At 39.0% G+C, this 12,540-nt stretch overlaps 1 protein-coding gene across 3 annotated transcripts in view; it reads left to right on the top strand.

The window, feature by feature from the left end:
• Window positions 1–12,540, top strand: part of GALNT18 (polypeptide N-acetylgalactosaminyltransferase 18) — a 244,808-nt gene that overhangs the window by 187,910 nt on the left and 44,358 nt on the right. For all 3 annotated transcript variants that reach the window (XM_054067429.1, XM_054067431.1, XM_054067430.1), the window contains exons 9-10: window positions 3,783–3,920; window positions 7,015–7,110. In XM_054067429.1, coding sequence (XP_053923404.1) covers window positions 3,783–3,920; window positions 7,015–7,110 — 234 coding nt within the window. The remainder of the gene's footprint in view (window positions 1–3,782; window positions 3,921–7,014; window positions 7,111–12,540) is intronic.

Raw genomic sequence — 12,540 nt, forward strand, 5'->3', positions numbered from 1 at the left:
CTGGTGATTGTGCTTAATCTTGTGCAAAGTTGAGATTTGAATACAGCTTGGAAATCAAATTCATAAAGAACACGAAGATAAGTTGATGTTATTATTATGTGTTAAATTTCCATTTAACTAGTAAATAATAACACAGTTTTGACTGTACTGATGGATCAGAAAAAAAATAAGCCTGTTACAATAAATTTTAAAATTCATTCATCAAACAAAGGAAAAATAAATGCAGTATGTGGATCAAACTGATTTCTTCACATCACAAAGTACATCAAGATGTTTGCATAGTAGATCTTGTACTGTCAAAACAGATTTGGTTCATACATTTTCAGAGGAACAACAAATTTTTTTTTACTACTTCAGTCTCCAGTCATTTTCCCACCACAAAATGCACTAATCATTGCACTGAACTACCTGAATAAATTGTGATGCAGATTATATTTTCCCTTCATCTTCACAAAGGCTACTGCTGCCAAGTCATAGTGCAGACTTAAAAGCTGGAAATGGCAAGCGCTAAATCAGCTTTTAATAGTGGTATCTTCTTCTGCACTGTAATGAGATGCCTCTGTTGTAAGGAGAAATCTATTACTATGAGTATGGATGGAAGATAGAACAAAGATCCGTCCTTTATTTTTATTTCTCACTGTTGCTGAAAACGAAATTAACACACGTATGCGTATGTATTTAAAATATACGGGAAAACAGCTTAGTTTTCACAATTCTAATAGGCTTACAAAGCCTATGTCTACTCATTAATAATTACTACAGGATATTCATAGACAGTATGGCATCTTTTTGTCCATTAGAATATTTTTTTTTCAGATGGGGTCTGTGACATACAGCTGGGTACACTTGAGTGTTGTTTGCCCAACTAGCACCTTTTGCCATGTGGAAAATAGGTAAGGAGTTAGAAGAGTGTTGGGGCTCTGTTTTGTTCTGACAGGCTGACAGGTGCTCAAGTATCCCAAATCAATTGTATAATTTGAAGCTCTTCTGAGCATTTTTGTGCTCATTGTGCAAGGCCAGGTGTCAAGAATCAGGGGAAGAGCTCCAAAGATCTGGGACTTCCTTATCCTTTCCCATGCAAAACTTCCCAAGTACTGAACTGATTGTAGAGCGGTAAGAAACAAGAACACATTCAAGGAAAGCTTCTGGCTTTCCTCTGGGGAAGAGGAAAATACAGTACAAAATAACACTCACAAGCACTGTAATTGAGTCAGTCAGTATAAAGAAAACCTACATCATTAGCAGGAGCCCTTTTTTATACATCAAAAGGTAAGGAGCAATGCAGTTTCTGGTTGGTACAGAAACATCTGTAAAAAGAGGGAGTATTCAGTGTAAAGAAGCAACCTAAAAAATAACTTAAAGCTTGTGGGACACTTGCAATACAGACATCTAGTAGGCAGGGGACAAAGAGATAGTGGATAAGAAAGGATTGGGATGAATGAGGTCAGATTTAGATATCAGACTGGACAGCAATATTTCTCTTTCATCTTTGCTAACCTCAAGAATAAATTAAAGGTGAAACACCAAAGAGGGACAATTTTCAAATCAAACCTACCTTCAACTTAGGCAACAAGATGTCGAGACATCATTGTGAGAGCCATGCAGATAGGACAGACCTATACTGGCTGAACACCTTTTTACACAAGTGAATAACAACAGGAGTAATTCTCTGTCTGGAAGCTGATTAAATAGTGCACTGGTAATGGACTGTGTAGGTAATAGAAATGTATTCAGTTATAAGAGTTGGGACTTTCATGAAATATGTTATTCCAGAATGTTAACCACAGGACCCGTTTTATCCTGGAAGATTTCCCAGTTTTGTCAGAAGCCCCATAGTCACATGTTTCCAAAGGCTTTGAGAACTCATAATAATAAAAAGGAGTTAGACTCATTTGGCAGTGTGCTCTGACTGCCCTTTTGGAATCTCTGTGGGTGGCTCTGAAGTATTTAGTGCTTCAAGTGGGGATCTCGGATACCATGGTGGTTTCTGCATCATAACTGCTTAGATAAGTACATTTGGAAAATTACTTAAAACCCGAATGAAAGATTTTTCAAGTCCCAGAAGCAAGGGCAGTGCTTTCCACGCGTCCTCCCCTGTGTTTTTTGTTTTGTTTTGTTTTCTTTGCTTCCTCCCATCAAATTCCTAGCATTGGGGAACACACTGAGTTTGTTGCTGGTGGAAAAGCCAGTGTGCTATGTGTGAGCCTTTTTCCTTCTCCAGCTGCATGGAAGGTTGTGATTACTGTGGCCCCGGATGCTCTTTCTTACCTTACACAATAAACTGTGAGGAAACAAGTATTGCTGCCTGCAGGGTTGCATAGAAAGGGGTCAGGACGCACTGGACCAATTTAGTACCTGATCCCAGGAAGCCTTGTTAATGCTGGAAGTTACATGTCTGTGTGTTGGATCCTCCTTTTCCTTCACCTAAGTGGTAGTGCAAGTGCAGCCAAATTGGTACATGAGCAGGATTTGGATCAGTTGCTTATCTTACAGCAACCTACAGAATGTTCCTCTATATAGTCACTTGCTAGAAAAGTAAGGAAAAAATGATTGCTTAAGGAGAAGTTCCACATAAAGTTTTATGAATGGTGTAGGGCTTAAAGGAGAGTCAACATTTTTAATGATTACCTTGAGTTATGCTTGTTTATGCCAGAACTTAGTCTCCTAGTTTTTAGTAGGCTTTGCTAATGTGGAAGTCAATTTTACTTTAGTTAGAAAATGCTTCCATAATAAAAAATACTTGTTCCAGATTAACATTAATTCGGTGCATTGAGATGCAGCTCAGAAACCTAGATACTTAGAAAGATACCTTTTTGATGTGTAACTGAAAAAATACAGTGCTTCCAATGTTATTTTTAAATCATATCTGTTGACTGACAAAATCTTTGAGTCATTTATGGTGCAGCCAAGGCTGTTGTTTAGGTAGATAGGTTATAGGATTTTCCTGTGAAAATGTATTTATCCTGCATTTTGTTCCGAGGCAGAAGTGGTAGAGCAGAGTGTGGAGCAAAATATCTTGCTTTACGTACTGTCAAATAGCAGCCATGGATTTGCACTTATATTCTCTCTAAAAATTTCTGCTGCGTGATTTTAATGTGAGAAATTATTGATTTTTATATGCAGGGACTTTATGAAACTCACACTTTATGATCTACTCTTATGATAAGTAGAAATTAGGTTAGCCAGAAATGTAAAGGAGAATAAAAATTAGGGGAGAGAATATTCTGCAATTGCTTTTAATAAAAATAGCAACTTCTCTTTTTACATTGCAAGAGAAATTTAATAAATGGTAGTTCAGAAAGGTGAGCAAAGGTTTTGCTTTTTGCAATGAAGTGGTAAACTCAGACTTCAGAAATGGCCAGAAAGTATCATATACTGATGATTTGGCCACAGTGGGATGCTGGCAATAATGTTTCTAGGGCAGCTTACTACTTCCTCCCAATTACTTTTGAGTTTGGAAAGTGCCAGGAAATCAGTGAACAGCAGTGGTATCCACTGGAAGCTAGATCTAACACCACCACCACCACCCCGGGTTAACAGGAGTGGTTCTATTGGCTAAAGCGTACTTGGAAAGAGATCCCACGCTGGTGAGCTGTATCATATTTAATTGGGGCACTTCTGGAGTGTGTGTGGGTAACAGCTTCACTACACAACTCGGAGCTGATAACTGTTATAGGTCATAATCATCTTTGCAATGAGAGGGGGACTCTGGATGATTACTTTACATAGAAGTGTATCACTGATGCCTTTTCTGCTTTTTGTGTCCTTTGTTCTATGTGCAGGACTCCGGAATTGATATTGGTGATATTTCTGAGAGGAAGGCCTTGAGAAAGAAGCTTCAGTGCAAGACTTTTAGGTGGTATCTTGTCAGCATATACCCAGAAATGAGAATGTATTCAGATACTGTCGCCTATGGGGTGGTAAGGATCTTGTTTACATTTGCCATTCTAAAGAGGTGGGGGAGAAAGGTGTGGTAGGGGAAGTAATCCATGAAGACAATTCCTGACTCTAAGTAGAAGAAACAGATAAACATGAAGTCACTAGTTAAATAAATTGGTAGATTGGTTAGCCGACAAGAGAAACCTGCTCTGCTGTAGTTTACGCTGAGGTACTCTGAATGCGTTCTTCGTCCCTGATTTTTTGTTTGTTTGTTTTATGGCTTACATTCCACTCAGTGATACTCAAGGCATGATTTTTTAGAAACGCTGGAACTGTCGGTTGGAAGGTTGTGGCAGCAACTGAGTTAACAAAATAAGCTCAGTATTTTAACTGCAAGCTTCTTAATATTGTAGCCAGATCTTAATTTAGAACCTCAAATGCCTGTATTTTGGGATCATCGTCATTGTTACTCCTGTGACAGTAGTACCCTTGTCTATGTTGAAATCACACTTGAGTTGTACTGCACTAATTATAGCAGAGACAAGTCTTGCCCCTAGAAAAACAGCAAACTAAGCAGAGAAGGCAGGTGTGCGTGACGTGGAAGATGAACACAGTAAGTTAATATGGAACCATAATAAGCTAGTAGAGCTAGGGCATCCTTTTCACATTCTCTATCCAGTGCCATATTCACAAAAATTGATTCCTGTGAGTTAAATTTGCCTTTTTATGTGCAAGTCTCAATTAGGAAATGTAATGAATAGAAGCAGATCATACAAGTGAAAGATCTGGTTTGTGGTGTTCCTCCCTAAATAGAAGTCTGCCAGCATGGCTTTTGAGAAGGCCCTTGAGAGTACCATAGAGCAACTGCTCTGTTTTGGCAAACGGAGTGATTGTTTGCCCCACAAAGTTCCATGACCTCTTTGATGATCAATTAAAATTACCATGTAGTAAAAAAAGAGAGGAACAACATTTCCAACAAAGTTTTAGGTCATTGTTAAATGCATGAGACAATGGTTACTTTCCAAAATAGTTCAGAACAATGCCGACATTACACCTGTGTGCAAGAAGCCTCTTCCATAGTCTGTGTGGAATTGTCCTCAGTGATCTATCTAATCACGTGCAGAGTTTCCTGAGGAGAAGGAGGCGTAGCAGCTAGTAGGTGCATTGTTCTGCTTCTAGGTGCCTCTGCCTAAAAAAATCTTTGATTGCAGGTAGAAGCGATACTGGGTAAAAAAAAAGAGTAGGCAAGGTACTTGTAGGCATAGACTTGGGATTAAGTCCATGTTATATAAATCAAAATGAAAATCAGCGTACAGGAACCGTATGATTTTATATTTTGCTGAGACTTTCTCATCAGACTTTGAAGACTTCTTGCTGGCAATATACAAACCAAAAAGAATCAGTAAAGTTTGTTACAGAAATTCTGATCTCACTGGTCAGCAGAATATGTGTATTTAGGTACTGATGCAGTCTTTTGTCTCCAGTGTGAGAGTGGCCTCATCAGCTAAGGAAGAGGTAAGGAATAAGCCTTATTTCATCCTTTGTGCTATTTCAAAGGAAGTACTGGACAGTAATGGCAACATATCTATACAGGTAGAGGGGGAGTGTTTTATGAAATACACAGCTTACTGTTTGATGAAATACTGTTGTATGAAACAAAAAGATAAAGTGTCCCACTCTTTTCAGTAAAAGAATTGCTCAGATCTCTAATCTTCCTTCATGTCTGCCTTCCTGTTCGCTTGCTTGTCTTCCAGTGGAGAAAGGTGTGATATTTCAAAGCAAGTCAGCTGCTTGCTGGTTCTCTAAGTGCTTCCATTCATCTGCTGTCCTAAGGTTTTGTAGAAAATAGAGACATTGCTACTACAGAATTATCATTAATTTTAAAAAATAATATTTGAGTGATTACAAAAGCTATCTGAGTAGGGTGAGAGTTAGGATGTAGGCATATAGAGTCGTGGTTGTGGTTACATTTATGGCTAAGAAATATAAAGCTTTTACAGAGGAAATCTGGAAATCTTATTTAAATCCTGAGGCTTACAGCTAAAAATAAGGCCAATATTGATATATAATTCATATTTTCTCTTTAATGTTGAGATTTTTCCTGTCTATTATTCAATTTAGAGTTAGATTTGGAAATCTTGTAGAAAGAGTGCATGGCTTTGATTTTATTCACCACCTGTCTTCTGTCTCTGGCTTGTCCAGACTTCTTAAATATTAGCGCACTTTCAGACTGCCTTTCGAAGCACATCAATTTGTTTTCCTCAAAGGAGGCCCCTGTACACAGCTGACAGGACTGCTCAGTTAATCACAGATGGTTGCAAACCACATTAGCCCTTCATTCCCTCCATCAAACAATTATCTTGTTCTCTGAACTGATCTTGTACCACTGAACACCTTTATACATGCCCATGGGTATACACTCCATATCCTTGGCCTCAAGCTCTAAAAAGATCTTCCATCTCTCTGCGCTCATTAATTTAACACTTCACTGTCAGAAAATTTTGTCTCAGCATTGCACAGGTAATATATTGGTCCTTGTGATGATCACAGCCAGTGCTTTGCAGTCTATTCATACCTGGATTGCTGTGTTGGGGTTAGCCTGGAATAATGAGAAGAAGAGGTAGTGCATACCAATTGGCCAGAAGTCTCTAAATGTCAGCAGAAAGGATTTATTTGAATTATTTCCAGAAATCAGAAGATTCTCCCCAGTGATTCTGAAAAGCTGTCTAATTACAGGTCTATCTCCTATGTTTGAAACTCCATTCATACTGCTCAGCTAGCTGCACCGGGAAAAAAAAATTGTCTTTTGAATATAGCGTATACAAGAGACCCATTAGACTAAATATTTTTTTTTTTAAATAATTACTATTTAGATCTCTGAAGGCTTTTTTAAATCTACCCTCCCTGAATCTTTGTATAGCATTATTGAAATCAGTAATGTTAGACTGTCTACAAGGAAGAATTTAGCCCAGATGCTTTCTCTTCAGTATCTTCACTGCAGCAAGTGTTTTTAAGTTTGAAAATTTCCTTGCTCAACTACACATTATTTTTTTCCAAATAAAAAAAAAAAGTAATCACACCATCCTTTTCTCATGTAAGACTTGCTTGATTTCTTTTTCTTTCTGTTTATTGTAGCTGCAGAATTCCCTGAAAAGTGATTTGTGCCTTGATCAAGGGCCAGACACGGAGAATATCCCAATCATGTATATCTGCCATGGAATGACACCACAGGTTAGTTTGTCTAATGATCTCTTATATTGCCACTGCTCTTAGTAGACTGTGTAGGAAGAATCATCTTGTACCTGTCGCTGTTTTCCTACTACAATACCTCCTGTAAGCTGTTTAGTAGCTCTTTTATAGAAAACTAGAACATTTTTTCTACCATATATTGAGAATCACTGGTACATTAGTGTTTTGACAATGAAGTTTGTTTATTCGTTTTGAAAGAATTTAAGGAATACAAGAGTCAGCACTGACCCAGATTTGTTAATAAAAGCTTTCATTTCTGATCTTTAGTTGTACCTGTCATATGAATGAAACAATGCATTTTAAAATGTTTTACACACATACATATGTATACTTACTGTTTATTTATACATTATCTGAAGCAACATCTTTAACTTTTGATATTTGTCTCATTTTCACAAATCTGAAACATACAGTCACCTTCTTCACACTATATAGCTGTGTAAAATTCCAAACCCTATTCTTGTGAAAACCCTTCTAAAGCTCTTTTTTTTTTTTTTGCTGCTTCTGTCTTAGACTAATAGAATAGTTTGGATTGGAAGGAACCCTTAAAGGTCTTCTAATCTACGCCCCCCCCCCCCCCCCCCCCCCCCCGCCATAAGCAGGGACATATTCAACTAGGTAAGATTGATCAGAGTCCAAAAGTGACCATCCAAAGTGACCTTGAAAGTTTCTGGGAATGGGGCATCAACCACTTCTCTGGGCAACCTTTTCCATTTTTTTGCCAGCCCTATTGTAAAAGATTTGTTCTTTATATCTAGTCTGAATCCACTGTCTTTTAATTTAAACCCATTACCCTTTGTCTTATCACAATAGGCCCTCCTAAAATGCTTGCCCCCATCATTCTTATGTACTCTCCCTTTAAGTATTGAAAGGTTGCAACAAGGTCTTCCTGGAGCCATCTCTCCCACAGCCTGAATAACCCCAACTCTCTCAGCCTGTTCTCATAGGAGAGGTGTTCCATCCCTGTGATCAGTTTTGTGGCCCTCATCTGGACATGCTCCAGCACATCTATGTCCTTCCTGTGCTGAGAACTCCAGAACTGAACACAGTACTCAAGGTAGGGTCTCATGAGAGCAGAGTAGGTTGGGAGAATCATCTCCCTCAACCCATGCTTCTTTTAATGCAGCCCAGGATACAGTTGGCCTTCTGGGCTGTGGGCCCACTTCTCAAGCTTGTCCAGGTCTCTCTGGATGACAATCCATCTCTCAGGCATGTCAATCACACCTCTCAGCTTGGTGTCATCTTGGTGTAAACTTGCTTAGGATGCACTTGTTCCCACAGTCCACTTCATTGATGAAGATATTAAACAGTACTTGTCCCAGTACACATGCCCGAGGGACACCACTCATCACTGATCTCCATCAAGATATTGTTGGCTAATACCCTCTGCATGTGACCACCACACATGCAGCAGTCTGTCCATCAAATATATCTCTCTCCAGCTTTGAGAGAAGTGTATTGTGGGAAGCTGTGTCAAAGGCCTTACAGAAGTCCAGAAGACATCCATAACTGTTCCCTTGTCCATTTGTGTGGTGACTCCATTGTAGAAGGCCACTAGGTTGATCGGGCAAGACTTATCCTTGGTGAAGCCATGCTGGCTGTCTCAAACCAACTCTCTGTCCTGCAAGTGCATTAACATAGCTTCTAGGAGGATCTGCTCCACAATCTGACCAGGCACAGAGGTGAGGTTGACAGGTCAGTAGTTCTCAGAGTCTTTCTTTATCCCATCTTTAAAAATGGGTGCAATGTTTCCCTTTTGCCAGTCACCTAGGACTTCACCTGACTAAATGGCTTTTCATATATCATAGAAAGAGACTTGACAACTGCATCAGCCGATTTCCTCAGGACTCTGGGATGCATCTCTTCAGGTCCCATGCACATATGTATGTTCCTGTTCCTCAGGTGATCACGAATCTGATCTTCTCTTACAGCGGTAGGGACTTCACTCCCCCAGTCCCTGTCTTTCTGTCCATCCTCTTGAGAGGTGTGGGAAAAAAGATTGCCAGTGAAGACTGAGGCAAAAAATTTGTTGAGTACCCCAGCCCTCTCTTTTATATTTGCTTTCTCAAAGGGTCCTATTATGCTCCAACTAAGTTATGGAACGTGGGTTTGCCCATGGGATTGTCAGCTGTCTGATTTGATTATACAGCAAATGAGGTCTCCTAATATCTCAGCAATAAACACAGAGCAGTAAGGTAGTCTTATCCTCTGTACCTGAATCTCATAGTGAGCTAGAAACATGAGTTTGGTGGACAGATATGATTCTGTACTTCGTTGCCAAGTTACACATACTGCAACTGTGTTCTGTACTGGCTTCCTTCACTGAGGACCTTTAATACTGATTACTAGTGGCAACATGCTTGAGTAAATTATGAAAGATGAAGACAAAAATATCTGAAAATTCCATCCATCAGTCTTGCTCGCTGCATGAGCTGTGGCTTATTTGTCACATAATTATGTGGTAACCACTGTTTGCCTCCAGGAGGTTTTTAAGCTAGTCCTCGGTGTCACTAAGGAACTGTGTAATTCACCTGCAAGCCAGAGCCATTATTCTTCGTCTTCTGGGAGGGCATTATAACTCCCTTCTAGCACATCATCTGTGATAACAACATACTACAGGCTCAGCTGTAAATTCCAATTAGAAATTTTAATTATAGTTAAGAGACAAACAACAACAACAAAAGTCACTTCAATTAGCACAGTCCAGTATTCACCAGATCAAGAACTACCTCTGAATGTCAACTGAAGTTCTGTATAAATGAGATAGCAGCAAATAAATGACAGAGGGAAAAGAGGCAAGGGAAACTTTTCTTGACAAAATTCTGCTTCTTTCATAATTACAATGTTGTGTCTCCTTGCCACTACTATGTAACTAATGATGTTGTAAACAACCTTCAAAAAGGCTTCCGTATGAGCAAGATCCTGGTAATGAGTGAGAACTTGAGAACTCTAATATTAAAGAGGAATAGACTTTCTTTGTGTTAAGGATTATGGTATTAACAGGAAAAGCACTAATAAACATTATTCAACATATTTCTATGAGATTTCCATTGCATCTATTGCATTTGTTGCTTAAGCATGGCTGCAGCCATTTACGTTTCCTCTAGCATATTGGAAACTATTTAAATAGATATTCCTTTTTAATCTTAATGAACTTGCCAGTAACCACGAAAGATATTGGTGAGATCCTAATTTTATTCAATAGTGGTGAAATGCTTTATAAAGGGGGTTATTTTTCCCATCTGGCAGTCTTCATCAAAACAGATTAGTCCCCTGATTCAGTACTGTTTGTATGGCTGAGGGGTTTGGTAACACTGTTCTTCATTCAGGTGCAAAGCTTTACCGTAGCAGCTGTATGATTTATGTTTTTAGAGCTGCCACCATGGAGGGCTTTGCACAATTGTGTCTAGATGTGTGTTAATGCATCTGGCTGCCAGGAACCATTCCCAGGAACCATTAATGCAAGTTAAGTTGCTGTTGTTAGTTACTGCTTTAATCTCTCTTCTGAATCAGGTAACTTCCTTTTTTTTTTTTTTTTTTTTCCCCACTACCTTCTTTCCATTGTGAGGGGTTTGACATGAAGTAATAACTTCAGAATTGTATGTATGGCTACTGTTTCCTTTTAGCACATTTTATTCGAGAAAGAAATCATTAAGGTCAACAGAAAGGGGACTGTGTACCTGACATGCTCCGTTTTTTGAGGGCTATATTGGGAATATCATGTGTAGCTTCATAATTAAAAGCAGCAGAAAATGGCAAGGAATTATCCTCAAATGTTGCAATGAAATGATCAGAATTAATTTTCGATGAGGTGCTTCAGTTTCATTTTAAATAGACATCAGAATCAGTGATGCAAGACTTCTGTGATTCACATTCCCCAACCTTTCAGCAATCCACTCCATATGTCTACTGTAACTAACATTAGCATATTCATAGATAACTCCTGTAAGTATCTTAGAGGGCTTTAGAACTGTGTTTATTTTGTAAACTGTTCTACAAATAGAGAAAATGGTGCACATTACGTGTGGTTAAATAGTAGGATGGAATGGAAAATCAGAACATAATCAGTCTCTTTAGTCCTCTGATACTATCAATGAGAGAGAATTTCTCAGAGCAGGGTATTTGGCTTGCCTGAAAGACACAGGGGTCTTGAAAAACTAGAATCCATGATTATGTATGTTTTGTACCCTCCTTCTTCTTTAAAGAGTGCTTCCCAGCATAGTTGCATTTTGTCCTGGTCCCCAGGAGCCTGGACAATTCACTATCCACTTTGTAGAGCAATTTTCATGTTCAGCCAGTGGAAAAACAAAATGGGTGGCCATCCTGTCATGTGTTCTCATGAATTCAAGTGAAAAGTTGCTTTGGATCTTTAGTGAGAATGATTTCATTACAAAATGTTACCCAGCTAATTATAGATTCTGTTGAGGTTGTCTTTTCTACGCGGTAGCATCTGAAGAGCATAACTTTCAAAGTTGGTCATCTTCCCTCGATTCTGTTGCTGGAGTGCATTGCTTCCTAAGCATCATATCCTTCCATTTGTGCCTTAAGTCACTATCTGTCCAAAATCAACAGTCTGTACTACTCCCATCTGTATAGCAACGTGCAATAAATTGGCATAACTCCCCAGACTCGTCAGCAAGAACACCACTACCACAACTGAACATCTGCTATTAGTTCTCGTAGCCACCGTGGGTATGAGCAGCTATTAGATGTGCGTGAAGCAAGGCCATAAGGTGGTTTTGGTACCTTTGGTGTGCTGATGGTCAGCTATTTGGAAAGGGCTTTTAGTGTATTCCTTAGCCTGTCATATCAAGCCTCTTCTGCTGTGCAGTGCTGCTGCTTCTTAGAACAACTGAACACAACTGACTTCTGCAACTAGTAAAATAACTCACATAATAAACAAAACATAGTATAACAGTTGACAACAGTAGTTAAAATTTTAAAACTCATATTGCATTAGTTGCATGAGAACAGCTTAGAGACAAAGCACAACAGCCCACAGTTGGTCTTGGCCATAGAGACTACACTGGAGACTGCTGGGTGGTGTGAGGAAGCAGCCCTCTTCATTGTAATGATAGAGGGAAACAGGAAAACTGGGAGTTGAAGTTAACAGGCAGTAAAGGAGAAAGTGATAGGAGAGAAATCTAAAGGACAGAAGGGGTGACAGGAGAATAGCAGTGTCAAAACAATACAAACCCTAAAGTTCATGTGAGGTGTGGTTTTTGCTGGGTTCTCTAGAAGTGGTTCATGCAGAAAGGATAAAGGTACAGTTTTAATTCTTGAACTCGTTGAAGCAAAGCTACAATTCAGTCATATGTTTAGTCCTTAAAAGGTCCATTTTTAGCAATTTCCCCATTTCTAGCAGTTTCTCCAGCAGTTTCCAACAAAGGAAAATGTGGTTGCTTGTAGTTG

This window comes from Cuculus canorus, chromosome 5 (assembly GCF_017976375.1).
Source record: "Cuculus canorus isolate bCucCan1 chromosome 5, bCucCan1.pri, whole genome shotgun sequence".
Taxonomy (NCBI): Eukaryota; Metazoa; Chordata; class Aves; order Cuculiformes; family Cuculidae; genus Cuculus; species Cuculus canorus.